This window comes from Pleurodeles waltl, chromosome 5 (genome assembly GCF_031143425.1).
Source record: "Pleurodeles waltl isolate 20211129_DDA chromosome 5, aPleWal1.hap1.20221129, whole genome shotgun sequence".
Classification (NCBI taxonomy): domain Eukaryota; kingdom Metazoa; phylum Chordata; class Amphibia; order Caudata; family Salamandridae; genus Pleurodeles; species Pleurodeles waltl.
In genome coordinates this window covers 1,040,188,272-1,040,214,496 of record NC_090444.1, presented here as the reverse complement: position 1 = coordinate 1,040,214,496, position 26,225 = coordinate 1,040,188,272, and the positions used below count along the sequence as shown (strand labels likewise).

Below are 26,225 nucleotides of genomic sequence, written 5' to 3'. Positions count from 1 at the left end.
TATGTATTTTATTATTGTGTTTCTGTTGTAAATCAGAAAAATACTGACCCAGATCTTCTTTCCACCTATGCTGGCATGGCCTATATTTCGGACTCAATTTTAAAGAGAATTGTATATAATTTAGAGATGTGGTAAGAGTCATTTGGTCAGATATTAAAGTAAAACAATAGCACACAGAGGCATCATTTAACAAAATCAACAGAATTTCAAAGGCTAAAAAGCTTCACACATTTGATGCTGAATAATAAATTCACACACATACCGTCAAGGCACTAAAAATATATACTTATGATATCCACTGATATACGGAATTATACAAAATTACAAAAAAAAAAAACATACAAAACACGCACATAAGGTGCATAGTGCCCCCAGTGCAACACAGCCACAAAATAAAAATATGGGTAGCCTTGCAATCTAAAATTATATGCATCAAATCAAATCATTAACATTTATAAAGCGCGCTACTCACCCGTGCGGGTCTCAAGGCGCTAGGGGAAAAAGGGGGGGGGGTTATCGCTGTTCGAACAGCCAGGTCTTTAGGAGTCTCCGGAAAGCGGAGTGGTCCTGAGGCTGGTGGGGAGGGAGTTCCAGGTCTTGGCCGCCAGGAAGGAGAAAGATCTCCCACCCGCCGTGGAGCAGCGGATGCGAGGGACAGCAGCGAGTGCGAGGCCAGAGGAGCGGAGGAGGCGGGTGGGGACGTAGAAGCTGAGGCGTCTGTTGAGGTATTCCGGTCCCTTGTCGTAGAGGGCTTTGTGTGCGTGGGTGAGAAGTCGGAAGGTGATCCTTTTGCTGACAGGGAGCCAATGCAGGTGTCTCAGGTGTGCGGAGATGTGGCTGCTGCGGGGTATGTCTAGGATGAGGCAGGCCGAGGCGTTTTGAATGCGTTGCAGGCGATTTTGGAGTTTGGCTGTGGTCCCGGCGTAGAGGGTGTTGCCGTAGTCCAGGCGGCTCGTGACGAGGGCGTGGGTCACGGTTTTTCTGGTGTCGGCGGGGATCCAGCGGAAGATCTTGCGGAGCATGCGGAGGGTGAGGAAGCAGGCGGAGGACACAGCGTTGACTTGCTTGGTCATGGTGAGAAGAGGGTCCAAGATGAAGCCGAGGTTGCGGGCGTGGTCTGTGGGGGTCGGTGTGGTGCCGAGGGCCGTGGGCCACCAGGAGTCATCCCAGGCAGACGGGGTGTTGCCGAGGATGAGGACTTCCGTTTTTTCAGAGTTCAGCTTTAGGCGGCTGAGCCTCAACCAATCTGCGACGTCCTTCATACCCTCTTGTAGGTTGGTCTTGGCGCTGGCGGGGTCCTTGGTGAGGGAGAGTATAAGTTGGGTGTCGTCGGCGTAGGAGGTGATGATGATGTCGTGCTTGCATACGATGTTGGCGAGGGGGCTCATGTAGACATTGAAGAGTGTCGGGCTGAGTGATGAGCCTTGGGGTACGCCGCAGATGATCTCGGTGGGTTCTGAGCAAAACGGAGGGAGGTAAACTCTTTGGGAACGGTTTGAGAGGAAGGAGGCGATCCAGTCCAGGGCCTGGCCTTGGATCCCGGTGGAGCGGAGGAGGGTGATTAGGGTGCGGTGACAGACGGTGTCAAAGGCAGCCGAGAGGTCGAGCAGAATGAGGGCGACTGTTTCACCGTTGTCCATCAGGGTTCTGATGTCGTCAGTGACTGAGATGAGGGCGGTTTCAGTGCTGTGGTTGGTTCGGAATCCGGTTTGTGAGGGGTCGAGCAGGTTGTTGTCTTCCAGGAAGGTGGTCAGCTGTTTGTTGACGGTCTTCTCTATTACTTTGGCTGGGAAAGGCAGAAGAGAGATGGGGCGGAAGTTTTTTAGGTCGCTCGGGTCAGCCGTAGGTTTCTTTAGTAGGGCGTTGACTTCGGCGTGTTTCCAGCATTCGGGGAAGGTAGCAGAAGAAAAAGAAGAGTTGATGACGGTCTGGAGGTGCGGGGCGATGATGTCGTCGGCTTTGTTAAAGATGAAGTGCGGGCAGGGGTCCGAAGGGGCGCCGGAGTGGATAGAGTTCATGATGGATTTGGTTTCTTCCATGTTGATGTGGGACCAGTTGTTGAGGGTGATGGCCGTGGATGCCGGTTCGGTGGTGTATGGTTGGGTCTGGTGTCCGAAGCTGTCGTGGAGGTCGCTAATCTTGCGATGGAAGAAAGTGGCGAGGGATTCGCACAGATCCTGTGAGGGCGTGACGGCGTTGGCGCTGGGGCTGGAGAACTCCTTGACGATGCTGAAGAGTTCTCTGCTGTTGTGTCTGTTTTTGTCCAGTCTGTCGGTGAAAAAGTTCCTTTTGGCAGCGCGGATCAGGTGGTGGTGTTCGCGGGTAGCGTTCTTGAGGGCGGTCATGTTGTCAGCGGTGCGGTCCTTGCGCCAGTCTTTCTCAAGGGCGCGACAAGTTTTCTTTGATTCTTTGAGGGTGTCAGAGAACCAGAGAGGTTTTTTGGTGTTGGTCTGTCGATGCGTGCGTTTGAGGGGAGCAAGGATGTCTGCGCAGTTGGAGATCCAGTTTGTGAGGTTGAGGGCTGCGTCGTTGGGGTCGGTGGTGAGGGTGGGTTGGTTGGCGGCGAGTGCGGAGAAGAGTTGCTCTTCGGGGATCTTGTTCCACTGTCGACGAGGGATGGGTTGGGTGCGGAGGTGGCGGGTCTTGCGTCGGAATGTGAAGTGGACGCAGCTGTGGTCGGTCCAGTGTAAGGCGGAGGCGTGGCTGAAGAAGACGTGTTTGCTGGCGGAGAAGATGGGGTCAAGCGTGTGTCCGGCGATGTGGGTGGCGGTGTTCACCAGTTGTTTGAGGCCGAGGTTGGCGAGGTTGTCGAGCAGGGTGGTGGTGTTGGGGTCATTGTTTTGTTCCAGATGGAAGTTGAGGTCGCCTAGGAGGATGTAGTCCGGCGAGGCGAGGGCGTGCGGGGAGATGAAGTCGGCGATGGCGTCGCTGAAAGGGGCGCGTGGCCCGTGAGGACGGTAGACAAGGGATCCTCTGAGGGTGGTCCTCGGATCGGTGCGAATCTGAAAATGCAGGTGTTCAGCGGCGAGAGGGGTGTCTTCGGTGGAGGTGGTGACGCTGATGGAGTCTTTGAAGACGATGGCGATACCTCCTCCTACCTGGTTGGTGCGGTCTTTTCTGGAGATCTTGTAGCCTTCGGGGATGGCAGTGGCGATGTCAGGGGCCGAGGAGGCGTTCATCCAGGTCTCCGTGATGAAGGCGACGTCCGGTGCTATGGAGTCCAGGAGGTCCCAGAGTTCAATGGCGTGTTTGTGGACGGAGCGAGCGTTGACTAGGATGCACTTGAGGTGGTTGATGGCGCGTGGGCTTGTGGTCGTGGTTGTTGCGTGGTGGAAGGTGCGTTTGCAGGAGTTGCAGGCGAAGGGTCCATGGGTGCGTTTGGGGTGAGCTTGGAAGCAGGTGTTGGAGCGTCCTGGGTTGAGGGCGTGGAGGGTGGTGGGGTCGTAGCGGGTCAGCGGGGCTTGGGAGAGCTGGGGACCAGGGGTCGTGGCGCTGGGCGCGGGCCAGGCGCGGACGGGCGCAGACAGGCTTGCCTCTGCGCGGTCGCGCAGCGGCCGCCATATGAGGTGGGGGGGGGAGGGGTCAGGTGGGGGCGAATAGGAGCTGGGGGGCGTGCAGGAGGTCACGGCGGGAAAGCCCGAGGGAGGGGGGTACAGGTAGAGTGAGAAGAGCTGGGGGAGGGGGGTTTAAGGGTGGAGGGGGGTGAGTGTTAGGAGGTTTAGGAGATAAGGGAGAAAGATAGGAGTAGGGTTGAGAAGATAGGGGAGGGGGGTTGTAGAGGTGGGTGAGGGTGAGAGGTAGAGTGAGAGGATAGGAAGATAGGTAATAGAGGGGGTGAGGGAGGGGGGCAGAGATAGAGAAATAGATAGAGAAAATAGATAGGGAAATCGATAGATAGGGAAATATATAGAGAGATAGGAAGATAGGAGGAGGTGGAGAGTGAGGGAGTTAGATAGTGGGATAGAGAGATAGGTAGATAGGAGGAGTGAGGGAGGTAGATAGTGAACGGGTTAGATAGGAGAGATAGAGAGGGGGATGCGAGTGGGGGAGGGGGATGAGGCAGGAGCAGGAGGGCAGGCGCTGGGAGAAGAGGACGGAGGAGGCAGAAGAGCCGAAGACAAGAAGAACAGAAGACAAGAAGAACAGAAGAACAGAAGGAGAGAAGAAAGGAAGATCAGAAGACCGGAAGGAGAGAAGAAAGGAAGACCGGAAGAACACCAAAGAACACCAAAGAACACAGAAGAACACAGAAGAACACAGAAGAACACAGAAGAAGATACAGAAAAACGAAGAACAGGGGGCAGAAGACCACAGAAGAAGATGAGGAAGAAGAGAAGAAGAGTGAAGATGGGGGAAAGAAGAGTACAGAAGAAGATTACAGACGAGGAGCGCGAAGGAAGAACAGAAGAACAGAGAAGAAGAAAAGAAGAAAAGAAGCAGGAGCAGGAGAGAGGGTGAGTAGCGCGGGGCAGAGCGAGGGGCTGGGAGGGGGGGGGTACTTACTGTGAGGTGGGTCTCAGGAACTCAGGAACCTGGAGGAGCTGCAGCGGCAGGGGGAGCGACCCACCCTTGGGTCAAGGGTCGCTACCACTGTCGCGCAGCGGCCGCCATATGAGGTAGGAGGGGGGGAGGGGTCAGGTGGGGGCGAATGGGAGCTGGGGGGCGGGGGCGTGCAGGAGGTCGCGTGAGGGGGGGGGGGGGGGACAGGTAGAGTGAGAAGAGCTGGGGGAGGGGGGTGAGTGTTAGGAGGTTTAGGAGATAAGGGAGAAAGATAGGAGTAGGGTTGAGAAGATAGGGGAGGGGGGGTTGTAGAGGTGGGTGAGAGGTAGAGTGAGAGGATAGGAAGATAGGTAATAGAGGGGGTGAGGGATAGAGAAATAGATAGAGAAAATAGATAGGGAAATCGATAGATGGGGAAATAGATAGAGAGATAGGTAGATAGGAGGAGGTGGAGAGTGAGGGAGTTAGATAGTGGGATAGAGAGATAGAGAGATAGGTAGATAGGAGGAGTGAGGGAGGTAGATAGTGAACGGGTTAGATAGGAGAGATAGAGAGGGGGATGCGAGTGGGGGAGGGGGATGAGACAGGAGCAGGAGGGCAGGCGCGGGGAGAAGAGGACAGAGGAGGCAGAAGAGCCGAAGACAAGAAGAACAGAAGACAAGAAGAACAGAAGAACAGAAGAACAGAAGACCGGAAGGAGAGAAGAAAGGAAGATCAGAAGACCGGAAGGAGAGAAGAAAGGAAGACCGGAAGAACACCGAAGAACACAGAAGAAGATACAGAAAAACGAAGAACAGGGGGCAGAAGACCACAGAAGAAGATGAGGAAGAAGAGAAGAAGAGTGAAGACGGGGGAAAGAAGAGTACAGAAGAAGATTACAGACGAGGAGCGAGGAGGAAGAACAGAAGAACAGAGAAGAAGAAAAGAAGAAAAGAAGCAGGAGCAGGAGAGAGGGTGAGTAGCGCGGAGCAGAGCGAGGGGCTGGGAGGGGGGGTACTTACTGTGAGGTGGGTCTCAGGAACACAGGAACTCAGGAACCTGGAGGAGCTGCAGCGGCAGGGGGAGCGACCTACCCTTGGGTCAAGGGTCGCTACCACTGTCGCGCAGCGGCCGCCATATGAGGTAGGAGGGGGGGGGAGGGGTCAGGTGGGGCGAATGGGAGCTGGGGGGCGGGGCGTGAAGGAGGTCGCGGTGGGAAAGCGCGAGGGAGGGGGGGACAGGTAGAGTGAGAAGAGCTGGGGGAGGGGGGTTTAAGGGTGGAGGGGGGTGAGTGTTAGGAGGTTTAGGAGATAAGGGAGAAAGATAGGAGTAGGGTTGAGAAGATAGGGGAGGGGGGTTGTAGAGGTGGGTGAGGGTGAGAGGTAGAGTGAGAGGATAGGAAGATAGGTATTAGAGGGGATGAGGGAGGGGGGAGAGATAGAGAAAATAGATAGGGAAATCGATAGATAGGGAAATAGATAGAGAGATAGGAAGATAGGAGGAGGTGGAGAGTGAGGGAGTTAGATAGTGGGATAGAGAGACAGAGAGATAGGAGGAGTGAGGGAGGTAGATAGTGAACGGGTTAGATAGGAGAGATAGAGAGGGGGATGCGAGTGGGGGAGGGGGATGAGGCAGGAGCAGGAGGGCAGGCGCAGGGAGAAGAGGACGGAGGAGGCAGAAGAGCCGAAGACAAGAAGAACAGAAGAACAGAAGAACAGAGGAACAGAGGAACAGAGGAACAGAGGAACAGAGGAACAGAGGAACAGAGGAACAGAAGACCGGAAGGAGAGAAGAAAGGAAGATCAGAAGACCAGAAGGAGAGAAGAAAGGAAGACCAACACAGAAGAACACAGAAGAAGATACAGAAAAACAAAGAACAGGGGGCAGAAGACCACAGAAGAAGATGAGGAAGAAGAGAAGAAGAGTGAAGACGGGGGAAAGAAGAGTACAGAAGAAGATTACAGACGAGGAGCAAGAACAGAAGAACAGAGAAGAAGAAAAGAAGAAAAGAAGCAGGAGAGAGGGTGAGTAGCGCGGGGCAGAGTGAGGGGCTGGGAGGGGGGGGGGTACTTATTGTGAGGTGGGTCTCAGGAACTCAGGAACCTGGAGGAGCTGCAGCGGCAGGGGGAGCGACCTACCCTTGGGTCAAGGGTCGCTACCACTGTCGCGCAGCGGCCGCCATATGAGGTAGGAGGGGGGGGAGGGGTCAGGTGGGGGCGAATGGGAGCTGGGGGCGTGCAGGAGGTCGCGGCGGGAAAGCGCGAGGGAGGGGGGGACAGGTAGAGTGAGAAGAGCTGGGGGAGGGGGGTTTAAGGGTGGAGGGGGGTGAGTGTTAGGAGGTTTAGGAGATAAGGGAGAAAGATAGGAGTAGGGTTGAGAAGATAGGGGAGGGGGGGTTGTAGAGGTGGGTGAGGGTGAGAGGTAGAGTGAGAGGATAGGAAGATAGGTAATAGAGGGGGTGAGGGGGGGAGAGATAGAGAAATAGATAGAGAAAATAGATAGGGAAATAGATAGAGAGATAGGAAGATAGGAGGAGGTGGAGAGTGAGGGAGTTAGATAGTGGGATAGAGAGATAGGTAGATAGGAGGAGTGAGGGAGGTAGATAGTGAACGGGTTAGATAGGAGAGATAGAGAGGGGGATGCGAGTGGGGGAGGGGGATGAGGCAGGAGCAGGAGGGCAGGCGCGGGGAGAAAAGGACGGAGGAGGCAGAAGAGACGAAGACAAGAAGAACAGAAGACAAGAAGAACAGAAGAACAGAAGAACAGAAGAACAGAAGACCGGAAGGAGAGAAGAAAGGAAGATCAGAAGACCGGAAGGAGAGAAGAAAGGAAGACCGGAAGAACACCGAAGAACACAGAAGAAGATACAGAAAAACGAAGAACAGGGGGCAGAAGACCACAGAAGAAGATGAGGAAGAAGAGAAGAAGAGTGAAGACGGTGGAAAGAAGAGTACAGAAGAAGATTACAGACGAGGAGCGAGGAGGAAGAACAGAAGAACAGAGAAGAAGAAAAGAAGAAAAGAAGCAGGAGCAGGAGAGAGGGTGAGTAGCGCGGGGCAGAGCGAGGGGCTGGGGGGGGGTACTTACTGTGAGGTGGGTCTCAGGAACTCAGGAACCTGGAGGAGCTGCAGCGGCAGGGGGAGCGACCTACAAACAACCACATAAGGTTAGCGAAAGTAGTCCATCAGTCTTAAAACTGTGTCATATTGTTTGTTTGGTGGTTACACGTAGCCTTTGTTAAAGTGGATACTTTATTCAGAGAGTTGGTAACCCATTTTCATCTTGTTATACTTTTCTTCAGGTATTCTCCTCCCAGAGTAAGTAATAAGTTACTTCATGGACGTCATTTAGGGGCGCAACTGCAACCCCTGGCTTGACCCTTGCGACCCCTGGCTCCAGAGGTGGCAAGATCAGTGCCTGGAACTCAGGTGCAGCTCGTACTAATGGATGTTGGTTGGGGTTCCACTTTCCTGGCTTTCTGCCAATATTTTATTACACAAATAGTGAATAGAAGTATTCCCTACTAGTGTAATAAAAAATGGAATACAATTAGCTGGAATATGACCCTCTCTGGCAGCTAAGGTAAGTAAAACATGCTTTTAAACGTATGTTGTTTGCATGGATGCTGGTGAGAGTGTTTGAGTGACCATGTGTATCTGCCTAAGTAAAGATTAAATGGCGTGTGATGTCACGTCGGCTACTCCTGGCCTTTTGGTGAATTGACACCCATGAGTTACGTACCTCGAACTGTAGTTCCCCAGTATTTGAATCTTTCATAGATTCACATGCTTGAATCATTCCCCATGGTTGAGACAGGAAATGAAAATGTCACTTACCCAGTGTACATCTGTTCGTGGCATTAGTCGCTGCAGATTCACATGTTTAGCACAGTCCGCTGCCTGGTGTTGGGCTCGGAGTATTACAAGTTGTTTTTCTTCGAAGAAGTCTTTTTTGCTCACGGGACCGAAGGACTCCTCCCTCTTCGGCTCCATTGCGCATGGGCGTCGACTCCATCTTAGATTGTTTTCCCCGCAGAGGGTGAGGATGGAGTTGTTTGCTATAAATAGTGCCCATGCAATGGAGTGAATACGTATGTACATAAAAAGTTTATAATAATTATTTACAAATGTACAAATGTTTAAGATTTAAGATCTACTTCTAAACGGCTACAGGCTTCCCGGGGAGGCGGGAGGGCACATGTGAATCTGCAGCGACTAATGCCACGAACAGATGTACACTGGGTAAGTGACATTTTCAGTTCGATGGCATATGTCGCTGCAGATACACATGTTTAGCATAGACTATAAAGCAGTTACCTCCCCTAAAAGCGGTGGTTTAGCCTGTAGGAGTTGAAGTAGTTTGGAATAATGTTCTTAGTACAGCTTGGCCCACTGTAGCTTGTTGTGCATTTAGTACGTCTACACAGTAGTGTTTAGTAAATGTATGAGGCGTAGACCAGGTTGCAGCCTTACATATTTCGCTCATAGGAATGTTTCCTAGAAAGGCCATTGTAGCACCTTTCTTTCTGGTTGAGTGTGCCTTTGGTGTAATAGGCAATTCTCTCTTGGCTTTAAGATAGCATGTTTGAATACATCTGACTATCCATCTAGCAATGCCTTGTTTAGAGATTGGATTTCCTATGTGTGGTTTTTGAAAAACTATGAACAGTTGTTTTGTTTTCCTGATTAGCTTTGTTCTGTCAATGTAGTACATTAGTGCTCTTTTGATGTCTAATGTATGTAGTGCCCTTTCAGCCACGGAATCTGGTTGTGGGAAGAACACTGGCAATTCTACTGTTTGATTTAAATGGAATGGTGAGATTACTTTTGGTAGAAATTTTGGATTTGTTCTTAGAACTATTTTATTTTTGTGTATTTGAATAAATGGTTCTTGTATGGTAAATGCCTGTATTTCACTTACTCTTCTGAGGGATGTGATTGCAATGAGAAATGCGACTTTCCACGTTAGATATTGCATTTCACAGGAATGCATGGGTTCGAAAGGTGGACCCATGAGTGTTGTTAAGACGATGTTAAGGTTCCATGAAGGAACTGGTGGTGTTCTTGGTGGTATAATTCTTTTTAGCCCTTCCATGAATGCTTTAATAACTGGTATTCTAAATAGAGACGATGAATGAGTAGTTTGTAGGTAAGCAGATATTGCTGCGAGGTGTATTTTTATAGATGAAAAAGCGAGATTCGCTTTTTGCAAATGTAGTAAGTATCCCACTATGTCCTTTGTAGAGGCATGCAATGGTTGGATTTGATTGGTAGGGCAGTAGCAAACAAATCTTTTCCACTTAGATGCATAGCAGTGTCTAGTGGAAGCTTTTCTAGCTTGTTTTATGACCTCCATACATTCTTGTGTGAGGTCTAAGTGTCCGAATTCTAGGATTTCAGGAGCCAAATTGCTAGATTCAATGATGCTGGGTATGGATGCCTGATCTGTTGTTTGTGTTGTGTTAACAGATCTGGTCTGTTGGGTAGTTTGACATGCGGTACTAGTGAAAGGTCTAGTAGAGTTGTATACCAAGGTTGTCTTGCCCATGTGGGTGCTATCAGTATGAGTTTGAGTTGGTTTTGACTCAATTTGTTTACTAGATATGGAAGGAGAGGGAGAGGGGGAAAAGCGTATGCAAATATCCCTGACCAACTCATCCATAGAGCATTGCCTTGTGATTCGCGGTGTGGGTACCTGGATGCAAAGTTTTGGCATTTTGCGTTTTCTTTTGTTGCGAACAAATCTATCTGGGGTGTTCCCCAAATTTGAAAGTACTTGTTCAGAACTTGGGGGTGAATTTCCCATTCGTGGACTTGTTGGTGGTCTCGCGAAAGGTTGTCTGCTAGTTGGTTTTGGATCCCTGGAATAAATTGTGCTATTAGGCGAATGTGGTTGTGAATCGCCCACTGCCATATTTTTTGTGTTAGGAGACACAATTGTGTTGAGTGTGTTCCTCCTTGTTTGTTTAAATAATACATTGTTGTCATGTTGTCTGTTTTGACAAGAATGTATTTGTGTGTTATTATGGGTTGAAAGGCTTTTAACGCTAGAAATACTGCTAACAGTTCTAGGTAATTTATATGAAATTTTGTTTGGTGTACATCCCATTGTCCTTGAATGCTGTGGTGATTGAGGTGTGCTCCCCACCCTGTCATGGAAGCATCTGTTGTTATAACGTATTGAGGCACTGGGTCCTGAAATGTCCGCCCTTTGTTTAAATTGTTGTTGTTCCACCATAGAAGCGAGAGGTATGTTTGGCGGTCTACCAACACCAGATCTTGAAGTTGACCCTGTGCCTGTGACCATTGTGATGCTAGGCACTGTTGTAAGGGTCGCATGTGTAGTCTTGCGTTTGGGACAATGGCTATGCATGATGACATCATGCCTAGAAGTTTTAGCACAAATTTTGCTTGTATCCTTTGGTTTGGAAACATAGCACTTATTACCTTGTGGAATGCTTGCACTCTTTGTGGACTTGGAGTGGCAATTCCTTTTGATGTGTTGATGGTTGCTCCTAGATATTGTTGTGTCTGACACGGTTCGAGGTGTGACTTTGTATAGTTGATGGAGAAACCCAGTTTGTGAAGGGTTTGTATGACATATGTGGTGTCGTTTGTGCACTTTTTTACTGTGTTGGTCTTGATTAGCCAATCGTCTAGGTAAGGAAACACATGTATCTGTTGTCTCCTGATATGTGCTGCTACTACTGCTATACATTTTGTGAATACTCTTGGTGCAGTTGTTATTCCGAATGGCAACACCTTGAATTGGTAATGTATTCCTTTGAATACGAACCTTAGGTACTTTCTGTGAGAAGGGTGTATCGGTATATGAAAGTACGCATCTTTTAGGTCTAATGTGGTCATGTAATCTTGCTGTTTGAGCAGTGGAATGATGTCTTGTAGTGTGACCATGTGAAAGTGGTCCGATATGATGTAGGTATTTAGTGTCCTGAGATCTAATATTGGCCTTAATGTTTTGTCTTTTTTTGGAATTAGAAAGTACAGGGAGTAAACTCCTGTGTTTTTTTGTTGTACTGGTACTAACTCTATTGCATCCTTTTGCAGTAGTGCTTGAACTTCTAGTCCTAAAAGTTCTAAATGTTGTGGTGACATTTTGCGTGTTTTTGGAGGGATGTTTGGTGGGAATTTGTGGAATTCTATGCAATAGCCATGTTGGATTATTGCTAATACCCAATTGTCTGTTGTAATCTGCTGCCAAGATTGGTAGAATTGGCTTAGTCTTCCCCCCACTGGTGTTGAGTGAAGGGGTTGTGTGACTTGAAAGTCACTGTTTAGGTGGAGGTGTTTTTGGAGTTTGGAATCTTCCCCTACTCCTTGGGAATTGACCCCCTCTATATCCCCTGAAACCTCCCCTTTGGAATGAACCCTGATATGGTGTGGTTCTTGTTTGTTGGCTGGTGGTGTCTGTGGGTTGGCCACGAAACCCGCCTCTAAATGGAGTTTTTCTAAAAGAGCCTCTGCTCTGCGGGGAGTAGAGTGCGCCCATGGCTTTGGCCGTGTCTGTGTCCTTTTTAAGTTTTTCAATGGCTGTGTCCACTTCAGGACCAAAAAGTTGTTTCTCGTTGAAGGGCATATTAAGGACAGCCTGCTGGATTTCAGGTTTGAAGCCTGAAGTGCGGAGCCAAGCGTGTCTCCTTATGGTGACAGCAGTGTTGACCGTTCTCGCTGCAGTATCGGCTGCGTCCAGTGAAGAGCGGATTTGATTGTTTGAGATTGTTTGTCCCTCTTCAACTATTTGCTGCGCCCTTTTTTGGTATTCCTGGGGAAGATGGTCTACGAGAAGTTGCATCTCATCCCAGTGTGCGCGGTCGTATCTGGCCAGCAGCGCTTGAGAATTTGCGATGCGCCACTGGTTGGCTGCCTGTGATGCTACTCTTTTTCCTGCCGCATCAAATTTTCTGCTTTCTTTGTCCGGAGGTGGGGCGTCGCCAGATGTATGGGAATTTGCTCTCTTGCGAGCTGCCCCTACTACTACGGAGTCAGGTGGTAATTGCGAAGTAATAAACACTGGGTCTGTGGGTGGTGGTTTGTATTTCTTATCCACCCTTGGGGTGATGGCTCTTGATTTTACGGGCTCTTCAAAAATTTGTTTTGCGTGCCGTAACATCCCTGGTAGCATTGGAAGACATTGATATTGGCTATGTGTAGCCGAGAGGGTGTTAAATAAAAAATCATCCTCTATAGGATCGGAATGCAGTTGTACATTGTGGAATTCTGCAGCCCGAGCCACCAGTTGCGAGTATGAGGTACTGTCCTCTGGCGGGGACGGCTTTGTGGGGTATGAATCGGGATCATTGTCCGGCACTGGGGTGTCATATAGGTCCCAAGCGTCTTGATCCTGATTATCTTGACTTATGGTAGTTTGCGCTGGTGAGTGCATTTGTGGCGGTGTTTTTGCCGGCGATGCCTGTTGTGGTGGAGAGGGCGGAGGCGTGACTTTTTTAACCACTTTGGCTTGTGGTTGTGCGTCATCCTTAAGAAGTCCGATCCTTCTTTTCCTTATTATTGGGGGAAGGGTTGATATCTTCCCTGTGTCTTGCTGGATGTACAGTCTCTTTTGTGTGTAGTCTGATTCTACACTTTAGAGCTCTTGTCCAAATCTGTGCATCTGGCCACTTATTCCTTGTTCCTCTGTGTAGGATGAAGGTGTGGAACTTTTCGGCGCCGAGAGAGAATCTTTTTTCGGCTTCGGCACCGACAGAATTTTTGTGGATTTCGGCAGTGTGTCTCGGTGCCGAGGTTTTTCGGTGCCGGCATCTTGTTTTTGCCTCTCGGAGCCGCTATCTCGGCTCCGAGGTTGCTCCATGGCGGTCCCTCGACCGGAGTCGGGTGTCTTCGCTATGGGCGTGCCCTTTTTCGGCGCCTTCGACGGGTCGCCGGTCTTATGGGTCGAGCCATGGCCTGTTGGCAGTGGCGTCCCCTGGGCTTTTGTCTTCTCGATGGTTTTAATTTTCGACGTCTTACTCACTGTTTGTTGCAGTTGTTCGACGTCGGAGTCTCCGGATTCTGATTCCGGAACCGAGAAAGTTTCCTCTTCGTCGTCGAAACGTTGTTTTGTTGGCGTGGACGCCATTTGTAGACGCCTGGCTCTTCGGTCCCGGAGTGTTTTTCTGGACCGGAAGGCTCGACAGGCTTCACAGGTATCCTCCTTGTGCTCGGGGGACAAGCACAAGTTACAGACCAAGTGCTGATCTGTATAAGGATACTTACTGTGACATTTTGGGCAGAAACGAAACGGGGTCCGTTCCATCGGCTTCGATGTCGCACGCGGTCGGGCCGACCAGGCCCCGATGGGGGAATCGAAGCTACCCCAAAGTCTTCCGATGATCGGTGTCGATGTACCTAACTATCCCGATACCGAACGGAACAATACCGACGCTTTCTTCCGAGATTCTGACTAACTTTCCGAACCGAAACACGGAGCGAAAAGGAATACGTCCGAACCCGACAGCGGAAAAAAACAATCTAAGATGGAGTCGACGCCCATGCGCAATGGAGCCGAAGAGGGAGGAGTCCTTCGGTCCCGTGACCAAAAAAGACTTCTTCGAAGAAAAACAACTTGTAATACTCCGAGCCCAACACCAGGCAGCGGACTGTGCTAAACATGTGTATCTGCAGCGACATATGCCATCGAACCCTTAGTACCTTAAGAAAAACAATGCAATGATAGGTAAAGACCCTAAAGGCCTTGGGCCTTTAAATTTAGTAACATATCAGAGTCATTACTTAACAAAATGTAAACTTATGACCTAACCAATCAGGTTGCACCACAATTGTAGAACACTCCTGTGAGGAGCTCTTGTTTCTCATATTTCAGAGCATGATTGTACCTACGTAAATACAAGCTGGGCAACATACGATGAGCTTCTCATGGGAAGAGGGTGGGTCGCATGTGAATCTATTAAAGATTCCAATACTGGAAATCTACAGTTACAGATAAGTAACTTATTTTCTTACTCCAGTATCAGAATGTTCATAGATTCACATGCTTGAATTAGACTAAAGAGCAGTGAAAACACATAGGCCCTCATTACAACCTTGGCGGTAAATGCCGCCTACCGTTGTGCTGACAGCCGCCAACAAACAGTGACTGCAGCGGTATTCCGCTACGGGTATTATGACCCACACAGAGAAATCCGCCACTCTACAGACACACACACACACAACTCCGCTAGCCAAAGGTCAGTGATAAAGTGCCGGTACCAAAACCCACACAGTTACGGCAACAGAAATACACCCACAGTATCAGGACCCACGAATCACCGAGGCGGTCTTTCAACCACGGTAAACCATTGGCGGTACAGACTGCCACGCTCAAAATACACACACACTAACAAAACTACATACACCTGACACACATACACACACCACACCAATATAAAACACACCCACACTACCCACAACCCTTTACGACCCAAAGATTTTGGCAAGTGAGAGAGAGACAAGCCAGGAGCACTCACTCAATTTGAGCCACAGAACACCATCACCCATACACCATCCACGCACCTCACAGCACGCACAACACATCACCCCACACATCCCCAAACATACCACTCACACCACATCCATGGCACCCCAAAGACACCCCAGGTTTTCAGAGGAGGAGCAAAGGGTCATGGTGGAGGAAATCATCCGGGTAGAGCCACAGCTATTTGGATCACAGGTGCAGCAGACGTCCATTGCAAGAAAGATGGAGCTATGGTGGAGAGTCGTGGACCGGGTCAACGCCGTGGAACAGCACCCCAGAACAAGGGATGACATCAGGAAGAGGTGGAACGACCTACGGGGGAAGGTGCGTTCCGTGGTTGCAAGACACCAGAGGACTGGCGGTGGACCCCCATCTCCTCCCCCACAACTAACAACATGAGATGAGCAAGTCTTGGTGATCATGCATCCTGAGGGCCTCGCAGGAGTAGCAGGAGGACTGGACTCTTGTAAGTCAAATCTTTACTACTATATCCCCCACCCTACCTGCATGCCATCACAAACTCCTATCCTCACCCCCATCACTCCACCACTTCACATATACCCCACTATCACAACCCACCCATCCCAACCCAGACACATAGAGGGGACAAAATTGCACAACTGACTGGTGAATCCGAGGATCTAGAGAACAATTTGAATAAAAAAACACTACTACATTCAACCTTATGTTGTGCATGTCTTTGGAGGTGTGCAGGTTGGGTTTGGGTGCATACAGGTGGGTTGGCCAGGCCCTGCAGCCAACCCCTGCCGAAGGCTGCATGCGCTGCAGGTTATATGTACGTCTGTGCATAATAAAACACCATAGAAATTCACAGAAAAAAATAAAGATTACAGGGACGTTATAGTTAGGTTCTGAATTTACTCACACAAAAACAGAGAAATTCAGCAGTTATATTTAACTGAAGTAACTATAACTCACGACCTAAGGTAACTATAACTTGTGCCTTCTCCATGCACAGCTAGTTACTCCACATATTATATCATTTTTTATGGCATCACTGATATTACTGCAACACTTGCAATAAAATTATTAATGATAAGAAAACTGTGCATGGCCGTGGCACAAGTTATAGTTACTTGAGTTAACCATAACGATAACGGTTGAATTACTCTTGATTTATAAATTCAGAACCTACCTATAACATCCCTGAAACCTCTGTTTTTTTCAGTGAATATATATGTATACAAATATATAACAAGTAAAATGTGTGTAGCAAGTAAAAGGATGGTGGGAAGAAAACAACTGCTCACCTTCATTAAAAAAAGAAAAACGGCTTGTCTCACTGCTGCATCAAGAACTGCTGAGTCCAAGCACTAGGGATGTGGAATGGTGTGCCTGTTTTTTCAGGTTGCTATTCGGCATATATCTGGGAGTGACACGTCAACGAACAATGCCATGGAAGTAGACAGACCTCGTCGAGTGGGCACTTATAGTTGAGCTCAATGGTCTGCAGGCCTTCTGGTGACAGTATTGAACGGTGCAGGATATCCATCTGGAGATGCTTTATTTTTATAGAGGAAATCCTTTGCTCGGGGCGCTGTAACTTCCAAAGAGTTGATTAGATTTGCGGAAGCTTCTAGTTCTATTCAAATATAGCTTTTGAGCACCTTTTGATGTCCAGAGTAAAGTACCTTTCATGCTGGTGTGTGATGATCTGAAAAAAGGACTTGAGATCTACAGATTGATTAAGGTGAAAGTCTGATGGGACTTTAGGAATGAATTTAGGGTTTGTGTGGAGAATAACTCAATCGTCCAGGAACGGTAGGAAAGGTTCCGGAATAATGAATTCTTGCTGACTCTTCTTGCCGATGCTAAAGCTAAGAGGAGAGCTACCTTCCATGAGAGAAAATTTATATTCGCTTTATGGATGGGGTAGAACGGATGCTTCATTAACTGTGAAAGTACAGTATTGAGCTGCCAAAGCAGAGAAGGAGGTTTAGCTGGTGGGAATGCCCTAAATACAGTTTGAGGAATTGTTTAATGACCCTAGAAGACAACACAACAGAAATGTTGTTTTGGAGGATCGCCGAAAGCAGGAAATTGCAGCTAAATGGACTTTAACGGAGGCCTGACCCAGCCCTGAACTAGCTAGGTTTAGAGGGTAGGGAAGAATCTCCGAGTGAAGAAGAAATAGGATGAACATTAGCACCTTGGCACCATATATAACATCTTTTCCTCTTAAGGCAGTAGGTTTTATTAGTGCTGTCTGCACAGGCTTTGGCTAGGATGTCTCTGAAGTCTGCTTAAATGTTTAGATAACCATATTCGTGGAACTCAGGAGCCAGGCTGATAAACGAAGAGACTTGGGGTTGGGATGCAGAACTTGTCCCTGGCTCCCTGTCAGCAAAGATGGGACTGGAGTTAGCTGACTGTGACGCTGTGAGATGAGAAGTATTTCTGTGAACCAATGTTGACGTGGTCACTTTGGAGCTATGAGGAATCATCTTGCATGGCTCATTCTTGATCTTCCTGATGGCCTTCTTGAGAAGAGGAAACAGGGGAAAGGTGTAGGCGGATATTCCAGACCATGCGATCAAGAATGCATTTCCCCACGACCCCAGATGAGGATGCCAGATTGTGAAAATCTGCCATTTCTGGGTGGGGGGGGGGGGGGAGCAGGCCGTGAGGAGGTCCAGATTTGGTTTGCCCCACTGGAGAAAGATAATGTCCAGGATCCCCTGGTTAAGCTCCCACTCGTGACAAGAGGTCTTCAGTCTACTGAGTGGGTCTGCCATAGCATTCTGATTTTGGGGAACATGTTCTGCTTGTAATAACACTTTGCAGCGGATAGCCAATTCCTCAATTTGTTATGCTTCTAAGGATAGTAGGTGAGATCTTGTGCCACCCTGTTTGTTGATGTAGTGCAGATAAGCACTGACGATTTGCAGGTTTCTGGGTAGGAATGCATTTAAAGTGAGATGCACAGCCTTTAGTTCTAGTACACTGATGGGCAAATGAAGTTGAGAGAGCTAGAATGTTCTGCGGACTTGAAGGTCTTGTGGGTAGACTCCTCATCGCTCTAGGGAAGCATCGGTTAGGATGACTAAAGGAGGAGGAGGAGGCAGAAAAGTCAGGCCAATTGAGAGGTGTTCTTGCCTCGTCCACAAGATAGGGCACTAATCATGCCCGGTGTGAGCTTGAGGTTGTTGAAAGATCCTGCAACCTGGATCCATTAGTTGCTCAATTCCTCTTGAAGTTGGCGCATTCACAAGTAGCGGAATGGAGCTAGTGGAATGCAGGATGACATCATCCCTAATAGGGATTTGTAGAGGTGAATGGAAAGTTACTTTATTTGTATAGATTTTTCTAGAGTGATTAACTTTGACAGCCTCTTTGGTGTGGGGTAAGCCTTGCAGAGTGTGGAGTCGATCCTTCCACCTAAGAATCTGCTTTTGTGATGGTTGAGAGTGAGACCCAGCTCTATGAAGTGAATAGGCGTAAGTAGGCTGTTGTTGAGTCCCTAGTTGACTGCCTGGAAGGTGCCTTGGCGAGCCAAGGTAAGGAAACACTTAATGTCCATGTCGTCTCAGGAAAGCCACCACTGGTGCCAAGCATTCTGTGAAGATGCGAAGGGCGGATTTTAAGCTAAAGGGAAGTACCTTGAATTGTAAATGGCTGCCAGCTGCTGTAAATCACAAATATTTCCTGTGCTTTGAGTGAATTGGGACATGGAAATATGAGTCTTGGAGATCGAGCATTGCCATATAGTCCCCTTGATAAGTCGGAGTATGTCCTGCAGGGTTACCATGTGAGAAGATTGTTTTCTGAGATAGACGTTGAGATTTCTCAGGTCCAGAATTGGTTGCCATTCCCTTTACTTTTTTGTGACCCAAGAAGAAACAGGAATAGAAACCTTTTCCTTTTTGTGCTGTAGGGACTCTCTCAATAGCCCCTTTTTTAGCATGATTTTGACCTCCAACTTGAGAAGTCACAGATGTTTTGGGACTGAAGGCTGAGGCAAGTTGGAGGCAGTGCTTGGATTAACTCTAACGTATGGCTGAATTAAACCAGGTCCAAAACCTATTGATCTGTTGTAATTTCTTGCCAACGTTGAAAATTATTGGATATGTTTTGCCTAGGCCTGATGGAGAAAGAGGGGGCGTAGCTGAAGCCTGTAATTGGTCACTGACCGCCACCTGTGTCCCTTCCCTGGCATCCAGATTTTCCCGTTGGTTGGGGTCTATTATAGGCAGCTTGTGGCAGTTGTCGCTACTGATATTGGGAAAAATCTGGTGTGAGGTGGAGGTGTAAGAGGGGTAATTGTACTGCTGATAGGCACCCCTGTATGATGGAGGACCTTCTCAAGCACCCTGAAAGAGCACTTTTCATTATTGCAGAGTCCCCAATGACTTGTCTTCATGGTTTATGAGGCATCCAGGATTTTATTCTGGACCTCCGGTCTAAAAGAGGTAGCTTTAAGCCAGCCTTGTCTCCTTAACACTGCCACCCCTGACAGCTGCCGAAAAGCAGGCATAGCAATTTCCACTGCGCAATCAATAACTTCTGCCAATGGATAATCACCCTCCTGCAGGATCTGTCTAGCATCCGTCTTAGCATTTTCAGAAAGCTTGTCTAGAAATGGTGCGACATTGGACGACATTTGGTGACCGTATCGCCTGATGACAACCGAAGAGTTTGCTGCTCTTACGGTAAGTGCTGACATAGATAAAAACCTCTTGCCTAGGTTGACAAGCCTCCTACCTTCCTTGTCCAGAGGCACCGAGATGGGTGCTGATGGGTTCTTGATCTGCACTGCCTGTGTGATCACCGGATCTAGTTTGGGATGTCCAATTAAGCATAAAGGAGCATCCCCTGGAGCCTAATATTTTTTTAATCTAGGAGCTGTAGTAGTGCGGCAACAGTAGCAGGGTTCTTCATTACTTTGATGCCCTCTTCCCATGAATAATCGATAATGGACACAGCCCTGACACTTTTGTGAAATGGCTCCCTCAAGTCATATAGGAAAGAGTCCATTTGTTTTGTTGGCAGAGTCAGTTCAAAATGTCTTGCTGCTCTCTCCAGCAAATTATGGAATTCCCCCAAAAGTCTTCCGGAGGAGAATCTACAGGGTTTGGTGATGGAGATGATGATGTCGGTAATCAATAGTTCTCCCATTCAGTGTGAGCCTCCCAAAGTTCAACTTCCTCCCTGTCATCATCAGAAGACGCAGGATCTTGGAGAAGAGCTGTCTGTAGAGAGTGTCTTGGTGAAGCATTTATCAGTAGTGGTGTCGAAGCCTGTGGAGAGAACAGCTACATCTATGGAGGTTTTGTCAGCAGTGAGGTGTGAGCAGTGTTAGGTAATAATTTTGGAAAGTGCCTTCTGTAGTCAGACAGTATAAACTAGAGATCTGACATCAAAGAAGAAGGAAGACATACTACCTCTTCTTGGTATTGTTGATGACATTGCTCTTGAGGGGCGTAATAGTCTTGTTCATAATATTCTCACTCATCATAGTCCTCTTCCAGACACTTGACATATAACTCGGATGGGCTGTGAGCCACACGAAGGGACCCTCATCATCTTCTTCCAAGAGATGTGCCGGTAGTAATGACAACACCTTGCTTGGAGAAGTTTGAGAAGGGGTTAGATGCTTAGATTTTTCTTGTTTCTGTTTTTCAGAATTTTTTCCTGCCATCTAGGAGGTTGTAGTAGATGGAGGCTTGCTTGTCGACACTGATGAAGGTTTTGCCGTCGACAGAAGTGAAGTTGTTTCCAGTGACAGGAGTGCTGTCATCGACTGAAGTACTGTTGTAGATGTCGTCAACAAGATGGATGTTATTTTCAGTGTCGATGGTCTAGGAGTTTGACTCAGTGACGAAATTGTCGTCAAGACTGTAGACGCTGCTGTACATGTAGAAGTGGTAGTGACTTTAGTTGTCAGCACCGCAGTGAATGTCTGTCATCAACGATGATGACAATATTCTTTTCGACGATGGAGATGATTTATCTCATCAATGGTGAACTGTTCATCGACGGTGTGGATGCATTTTCTTAAAAGAGTGCCTGACCTGTGATGGAGGTGTTTGAGTTTCGGGCAATGTCTCTGAATGGAATTTTGAGGAGAAAGTGGATATTTTTGTCTCCTTTTGCTATGGAGAAGGCACCCCTTTATGTGGTGATCAGGAAGGGCTATGTCCTCTGTGAGGATCTTTGGAGGACTTTCTTGAAGACTTTTGAGGTGGCTCCCGAGATGATTTTGAATAGGCCGAGACTCACTCTGTCTTGTGAGACTTTCTAGAGGCGGATGAGGACTCCTCACTGTCGCTGTCATATACAGGCTCCTTCCTGTTCTTGTGCTTTTGGAGCAACAATGGAAGCCTCCTCTCATTGTCTTTTAAAGTATTTGTAGAAAAGTCCTACAAATCTTACCATCCTTAACTACAGATAATTGATGGAGGCAGTAAATACATTCCTGATGAAGATAATCAGACAAAAGACTCTTCTTTCTACAGGTAGCACAGACTCTGCATTTTCTGACATTATGGAGTCAGAAGTTAAGGCAGAATAAACACAGATATACAGGAGAATACCTCTGTTTATATTTTAAGAGGTATAGCTCCCAATTTCCCTGTAGAATAAGGCCCATATCTATTCTTTTTTAGCGCTGCATTTGCATCATTTTTTGACGCAAAAGCAGTGCAAACTTACAAAATACAATTGTATTTTGTAAGTTTGCACCGCTTTTGCGTCAAAAAGCACCACAAATGCGGTGCTAAAATAAGTATAAGTATGGGTCTAAGTGTGGTAAGGCTGAGCAGAGATCACTAGAGACTCCCTTGCACGACATGCAGTAGAAAATAAGAGGGACTGGAGCCTTAAGCATTACGTTTAGTCATTTTGTAAGTAATGACCCTGATAGGTCATTAAATTTAAAGGCCTAGGGCATTTAGGCTCTATACCTATCATTGCACTGCTGTTTTAATGTACCCAGGACTACCATCTTGACGATGGGAAATCATTCAAGCACGCCAATCTATGAAAGTTCCAATACTAGAGTAACTTGTTTAATTTCTTCACGAGGCTGCATTATCCTTGGCATCCTCTTTTCTTAATGTTTGGATGGAAGGTAGTTTCACACACTTATTTTTGTATCTATTTAACCCCAACCACTTTTAACTCATCAATAACATGGTTTTATTGTTCATGGTTTTAGATGTTCTCGATAATATATTAGGTCCAGATGAGATGAGGTCATCCCTTCTTTTGGGTTGAAACGTCGTCAAGGCGGTGCTTGAAGGCTGACTGACTATTTTCAATTAATACAATATGTTTGATGTTTTTACCTATGACGCAAGAATTTCATGGTTCATTCAGAAAGTGGAATTGAGTTAATGATGAAAGCCACATTCAAAGTCAACAACTATCCTAGGTGCCAGCAAATAAAATGGAAAGGGTGTTTTGGGACAAAGTAGACCACTGAGCAGAAATAAGTACTTCTGTGTGTAATAAAGCTGTGTGAGTTAAGCTCTTATTGTGGAGATCACACCACCATTAGGAAGACAGATTTAAACGTTTTTTTTTCTTTGCAGTTTTATATAGCGCAAACTCGACACAAAGGTATTAGAGAGCTTTACATGAGCACCAGTTACATTACACAAGGACAGATTTGTTTTCCAGTAGGCACTGGAGATTAGGTGATTTGCCCAGAATCACAGGATGTTGAGCCGATGATGGAACTTGGTTCCCCAGCTCCAAAGTCAGCATCACTTGCAGTTACGCCACAACCCCAGCAAAGCTGGCAAGTCTTATATGTATATGTCAGATGCTGATAAAATCAGTACCACCGTCTTGAGTTACAGTAACAGCTGTAATTCACAGTGCTGTTAAACCGAAGATCTTTTTATTGCCTTCTACATAAAAAGCATAGTTGGATTATAATTAAGGGACTAACATAAGACAATACAGCTTTGGCATTAGACAGCATCAAAAGCAAGGAAAAAACACTAGACAATGATTAAAGAGAACAATTTCAGTGCAAGTGTTTAATATTTGGTACACATGCTATTGACCCTGTATGATTAGATTAACATCTCAAATAGTGCAATTCATTTCCTGCAAATCAAACATAAAACAAATAAAACATTTTAAAGTGTTGTATGCAGTGTTCTACATTTATACTTGCTATCACTCATTCTCTCACTAAATCACTCAAGTTAAGCAATGTTTCATAAGTAATTTTTGCGTTACTTGCATAGTTTTATGCAGCAATTATTCTCCTCCATGCCTGCAGTAATAGTTTCAATGTGAAACCTTTTTTAATTTCTGTTAAGCTTTTTGGGGACCTGAAAGCAAGGCATGTTTGAACAGAGTTTGACATTAGTTTATCATATTAAGTGCAAATGCATTTCTTGAAAGTTGTATTAAGGCAATAAATCTTCTCGGATTATGACATCCTCTAATAACTAACATGAATCTGAAAGCAATTCGATGAACTACCAGCAGTACAGAAAATCTGAGCTATCTCAATATTTTGTTCTGCAATGTTCTTGTTGATGATTCCTTCTGCCCATTCTGATCTTCTGAATCTACAATCCGCTGGACAAAATAGTCATTGATGATTGTTACCTCTATAAGCTTAACCATAATTGTGTGCGTTTTCCCGGTCCTCTCTTCCCCAAGCATTTTTTGTTTTAGCAGAAGATTCATGTTTTGAACAAAATTTTCATTGTTTTCTCTGCATTGGCTAGTTAAATCTCCACTGGTTGTAATGCAGTGTGTAATCACATCATCTTTCCATCTGAATGCTTTTTCACATTCAGAACTCAAATGTGTTTTTTCTCTGGTGTGGTATTTCTGATGATCATTAACATATATTTGTTCACTGACGTTGTTCTCATGTTCAGTGCATAAATACTCTTGTTGATCCTTAGTTGCAGTACCTTGTCTTATGTTTAACATTCTCAAGTTCTTGTTTTTATTGTGAATTCTCTGGTGATTTCTAAGATGCCCCCTTTGACCAAAGCTTTTGTCACATTCAGCACAAGTATAGGGCCTTTCTCCAGAATGAGACCTCTGGTGTCGAATAAGGTCACCATTCTGAATGAACTTTTTCTCACATTCAGTGCACTGAAATGGTCTCTCTCCTGTATGTGTTCTTCGGTGCCTAGTAACACTTGTCTTTGCACTGAAGGTTTGCATGCATTCAGTGCATGAATAGCGGGCTTTCTTTTGCTCTGTATCAGGTTGATATGGAAGAAGCTTCACAAAGTGGTCAGTTTCATTTTCTGTATTGTTCTCAGAGATCTCTACTTTGCGCTTCCTCTGATGTGTACTGGAATAGATCTGCTTGTTGAAGCTGTTTTCAACTTGAGAGGTTTCCCCTCCATCTAGTTCTCTGTTATTTCCTGACGACACCAAAGTTCTACAGTTTGTTCCCATCTTAGACTCCTGAAAAAACTGTAGTTTTGCTTTTTCAAATTTAGTTCCAATTTGCAGGTTTCTCTTAGCACATTTTACAAACTCCAAATGATTCACTTTTCTGTTCATAGTAGAACTTATCTGTTGGAATAAAAGGGAAGATATAGTGTGAGTTTCCCAAACGAGCAATAAAATATAGAAAGATTTCATTAAAAAATATTATTTTTATACTATGGTCAAGTTGGTGGATCAAAGGTACAAGTTGTTCACCATCACGCTGAACAGAAGGATTTGAATTCCCAGATCGTACTAGCTGTTGGTTGTAGTGTCTTCTAAAACATTCCCGTAGCAAAAGGAGGAAGTACATTTTCAGACACTGCAACAACGATACAGTGACCAAAGGGAAGCACTGTATGAGTAAGCATGATTTAAAACAGTCTATATGTTTCGTAACGGTTTAATAATAAATAGCTGTACATTACTAAGTTAGTGAATTGAAAACTGTTATTCTGAGAACATGTATAAGTGCATTGAAGAAAATACCAAAAGACAGGAAAAAAATAACTAAGATTCCTCCCAGATGCTTATGCTTCTTCAGGTTCCTACAACTTACAAACTGTGTTAAAACTGCCATACATTGTTACAGATGCATGTTAACAAACATTCCATTTATTTTTGAAAGAATATTAAAACATCATTATGTTAATGTAGCACATACAACCTTACAAGATCTCAACCAATAATTTGATGGGTTAGAAACATTCATAACATATTGCACAAAACACCACATTATACATTTCAACAAAAGTGAATTTGGACAAATAAAATTAACTAGACATTTTCAAAACTGAAGAGCCTGCCCTATTTGCATTTCAGTACCCACAAATACTGCTCCTGAACCATCCTCTCAAGGCTCAGTTTCGCTGGAGCATGAATGATTGATTCTCTCCTTGTCTGTAGATCAATTTCAATAACATTATTTAACCACAAGTTCCACTCTCATTGTACTGCCCGATCTACCCACCTAGATTAGGTTGAAATGTTTCAACAGATCTGAAACTGTACAGTTTGCCTTCCTCAGAACTACAATATTCTCAACAATAAATTAGGCAATCACTGCAAAGATAACTCTTTCACTACTAAATGGGAGGCCTCATTCTGTGTTACTGTGCTATTACTGGAGCTGACATTTGCATCCAGAGTTTCTGATGGCCAACAGCTTGATGTGATTTATCATCCTGTAATTAGATCAGTACTCACCAAGAAAAACTAGACTACACATTTATGAATACAAAGCAATATCTTACTCATCTACAGGTGTTAAGTGCAACACAGTATAAACTTAATGCCAAAAACAACATGATGCAGCATTGGCCAGCCAAAGGCAAGTTCACCATGTCAAAACAACTATGCACCTACAATTATAGGATGTGGGACAATGTCATTTTCACAACTAGCTGCCTCAAGCAAATTTCCTGGACTTCTGGTTGCCACATGGGTATTTCAAAAACAGAAAATCCTTCAACCAAATTCCTATGATTGCACTGTCACAACCAAAACACCACTACCCTGCAAACTCTGCAATAGCTTGTAACTGTAACAAGTATTTATTTCAAGTCTCTTTTTTGGCCACCAGGTGATCCACTGCTTAGGACACATCTTTCTACAGAACAACCACATAATATATTTTCAAAAGCGGAACATTTTAATCATAATGGCACAGCTCATGATTATCCATTCATTCATAAAACACAGCATCAGTGGGAGTACTTTTTCTTTGGAAAGATTTCCTGCATAAATAATGCTAATTTACGGGTGTCAAGAAATCCATCAATCAAGGAAGACGTGGCTCTACCCACCATACAAACCTTAAG

At 46.2% G+C, this 26,225-nt stretch overlaps 1 protein-coding gene across 1 annotated transcript in view; it reads right to left on the bottom strand.

The window, feature by feature from the left end:
• Window positions 1-22,948: 22,948 nt before the first annotated feature.
• The window catches only part of LOC138296268 (zinc finger protein 510-like), a 111,093-nt gene continuing 107,816 nt past the window's right edge, over window positions 22,949-26,225 (bottom strand). The window contains exon 2 of the mRNA XM_069235224.1: window positions 22,949-24,492. Coding sequence (XP_069091325.1) covers window positions 23,452-24,480 — 1,029 coding nt within the window. The 5' untranslated portion in view covers window positions 24,481-24,492 and the 3' untranslated portion in view covers window positions 22,949-23,451. The remainder of the gene's footprint in view (window positions 24,493-26,225) is intronic.